This window comes from Etheostoma spectabile, chromosome 7, assembly GCF_008692095.1.
Source record: "Etheostoma spectabile isolate EspeVRDwgs_2016 chromosome 7, UIUC_Espe_1.0, whole genome shotgun sequence".
Lineage (NCBI taxonomy): Eukaryota > Metazoa > Chordata > Actinopteri > Perciformes > Percidae > Etheostoma > Etheostoma spectabile.
The window spans coordinates 25,372,126-25,373,470 of NC_045739.1; the positions used below are offsets into that span (position 1 = coordinate 25,372,126).

A 1,345-nucleotide genomic window follows, 5' to 3' on the forward strand; every position below is an offset into this window, starting at 1 on the left:
GAAAACAATGCATTTTACATGGTTTACTGTGAAAAAAAAAACAAAAAAATAATTTGTTGCCATATGGCAACACCATGCAATAGAGGGTTAAATGGACTTAATTTGTCTGAGTAAGTAAGGATTACTATGGGTCAGTCATGTCCTCCATTATGAATTTATCCAGCCCACATGTACAGATGTTGCTAGTTTGAAAACCCAAACCTCTCGTCCCCTCTGCTCTGCTCTCAGGGTCTCTATCCAGAGTCCAACGGTTTGATTGACAACACCATGTACGACCCCGTGTTTGACGCCACCTTCAGTCTGTCGAGTCCGGAGAAAGACAACCCTGACTGGTACCTCGGACAGCCCGTGAGTCATTGCACACTGGCGGGTGGATTTAGAGCTTAATGCTATCTTATCTTTGACTCAGGTTGAAATAAAGCCAAAAATGTGACTCAGCATAAGTGTGCTTATAAATGTAGAACTTAAGTTGTGTGAAATATATGTCCCTGGGGCCAGAACCGGCCGTCAAAGGGTCCAATAAAGCCCAGTGGAGGAATTTTCAAAGTGCAGAATTGGCAGAGAAGTTATTATTTACAAATTGCGCTCCCATAATAAGAGGAGCCTTTGGCCCTGGCCCAGGTCCCTGGGCCCTTCCTGGCCCTGGCCCTGGCCTTGGCCCTGGCCCCGGCCTTGGCCCTGGCCCCGTTCCTGGCCCCGTTCCTGGCCCCGTTCCTGGCCCTGGCCCCGGCCCTGGCCCCGGCCCCGGCCCTGGCCCTGGTCTCTGGTCCTCGGCCCTGGCCCCGGCCTGTGTTGATTCGTCCTGTTTGTCTTTGTAGATTTGGCACACAGTGAAGCAACAGGGGCTGAAGTCGGGGACTTTCTTTTGGCCAGGATCAGATGTCAAAATCAACGGAAGCTTTCCCAACATCTACCGACCTTACGACGGGTAAGACCGACATTCCTGTGTTTCAAAAGGATTCTTGGAAACCAAATTAGGAGATCCTGCTGGATGATTAACTGGTCCCCAAAGTTACTGGCAGGGCACCACCACCAAAGAACAGGCAGTGCAATGGCCCAGACAGTGTAATGTGGGACTTTTAGATAGAATTATTACAATTTAGTTTTTGTTTTGAGAGCCAATGAGAGCCTGGCTGGATCAGAATCCTCTACCCAGCACACCTGGGTGAGCTCATGAATATTAATGAGCTCAGGCAGCATGATGGCAGACTGAACAACTTCAGTAATTGGCCTGATTTCTCCTCTTATTGCTTTCCAGTGGCTAGAGCTGACAGAGGAGGTAGCAGTCCATCTTCACATTCATATCGCACACACACACACACACACACACACACACACACACACA

The 1,345-nt window shown here is 49.2% G+C and overlaps 1 protein-coding gene across 1 annotated transcript in view; it reads left to right on the top strand.

Moving 5' to 3' along the window:
- Positions 1-1,345, top strand: part of LOC116691915 (venom phosphodiesterase 1) — a 67,672-nt gene that overhangs the window by 21,091 nt on the left and 45,236 nt on the right. The window contains exons 8-9 of the mRNA XM_032519829.1: positions 229-348; positions 819-928. Coding sequence (XP_032375720.1) covers positions 229-348; positions 819-928 — 230 coding nt within the window. The remainder of the gene's footprint in view (positions 1-228; positions 349-818; positions 929-1,345) is intronic.